General features: G+C 46.8%; 1 protein-coding gene across 1 annotated transcript, besides 1 other annotated feature; it reads right to left on the reverse strand.

Moving 5' to 3' along the window:
• Window position 1: 1 nt before the first annotated feature.
• On the reverse strand, window positions 2-340 carry TraAM80_10234 (uncharacterized protein; the record flags this gene model as incomplete). Its single annotated transcript, XM_029386871.1, has 1 exon — window positions 2-340. A coding segment is annotated over one exon (339 nt), but the record flags the coding sequence as incomplete, so codon positions are not given.
• Window positions 341-379: 39 nt separating this feature from the next.
• Window positions 380-422: a microsatellite.
• The last annotated feature ends 217 nt before the right edge of the window (window positions 423-639 follow it).

Genomic DNA, 639 nt, shown 5'->3' on the forward strand with positions numbered 1-639 from the left:
AATGAGTCTGGGGAGCGTAAAGTTGATAGTTCCAATGCGTCTGATCAAAGGGGGGGTTGACAGCAGGTGACAGCTCCAATGAGTCTGGGGAGCGTACAGTTGACAGCTCCAATGCGTCTGAGCAACGTGAAGGTGACAGCTCCAATGAGTCTGGGGAGCGTACAGTTGACAGTTCCAATGCGGTTGGGAAACTTGCAGGTGACGGCTCCACGCGTGCGGATGTGTCTCGGTTGCTACTTCTGCTGCTGCTATTGGGGCTATGGGGCTTTGTGGCCCTGTGCTGAGTGGACCCCGGTGGAGGGGAGTTTGTGCTTCTACTGAGAGCATCTCCGTTTCTCATGCGCCTTCAGAAGTAAATAAATTGTTAGGTAGTCACGCATTTTGTTTTGTTTTTCTCTTCGTTTTTCGTTTTTTTTTTCTTTACCCACAAATTGCGTTCTCTCATCGGCTCCAGCACAGAGGGGTTTTCATTTATTTCATTCCATCCATTTCTGTTTGTTATATTGTTTGCCTCAATGACGGGATACCAGTCACCGATTTGTTTTTTCTGTGTTCATTTGTTCAGTGTTTTGGTGGTTTACTGCTTTACGGATGTGTTTTTTTTGTTTTGTTGGTTTGTTCTTTACGATGGCGTTGGGC

This window comes from Trypanosoma rangeli (genome assembly GCF_003719475.1).
Source record: "Trypanosoma rangeli strain AM80 chromosome Unknown Tra_15.4_contig_00848, whole genome shotgun sequence".
Taxonomy (NCBI): Eukaryota; Euglenozoa; class Kinetoplastea; order Trypanosomatida; family Trypanosomatidae; genus Trypanosoma; species Trypanosoma rangeli.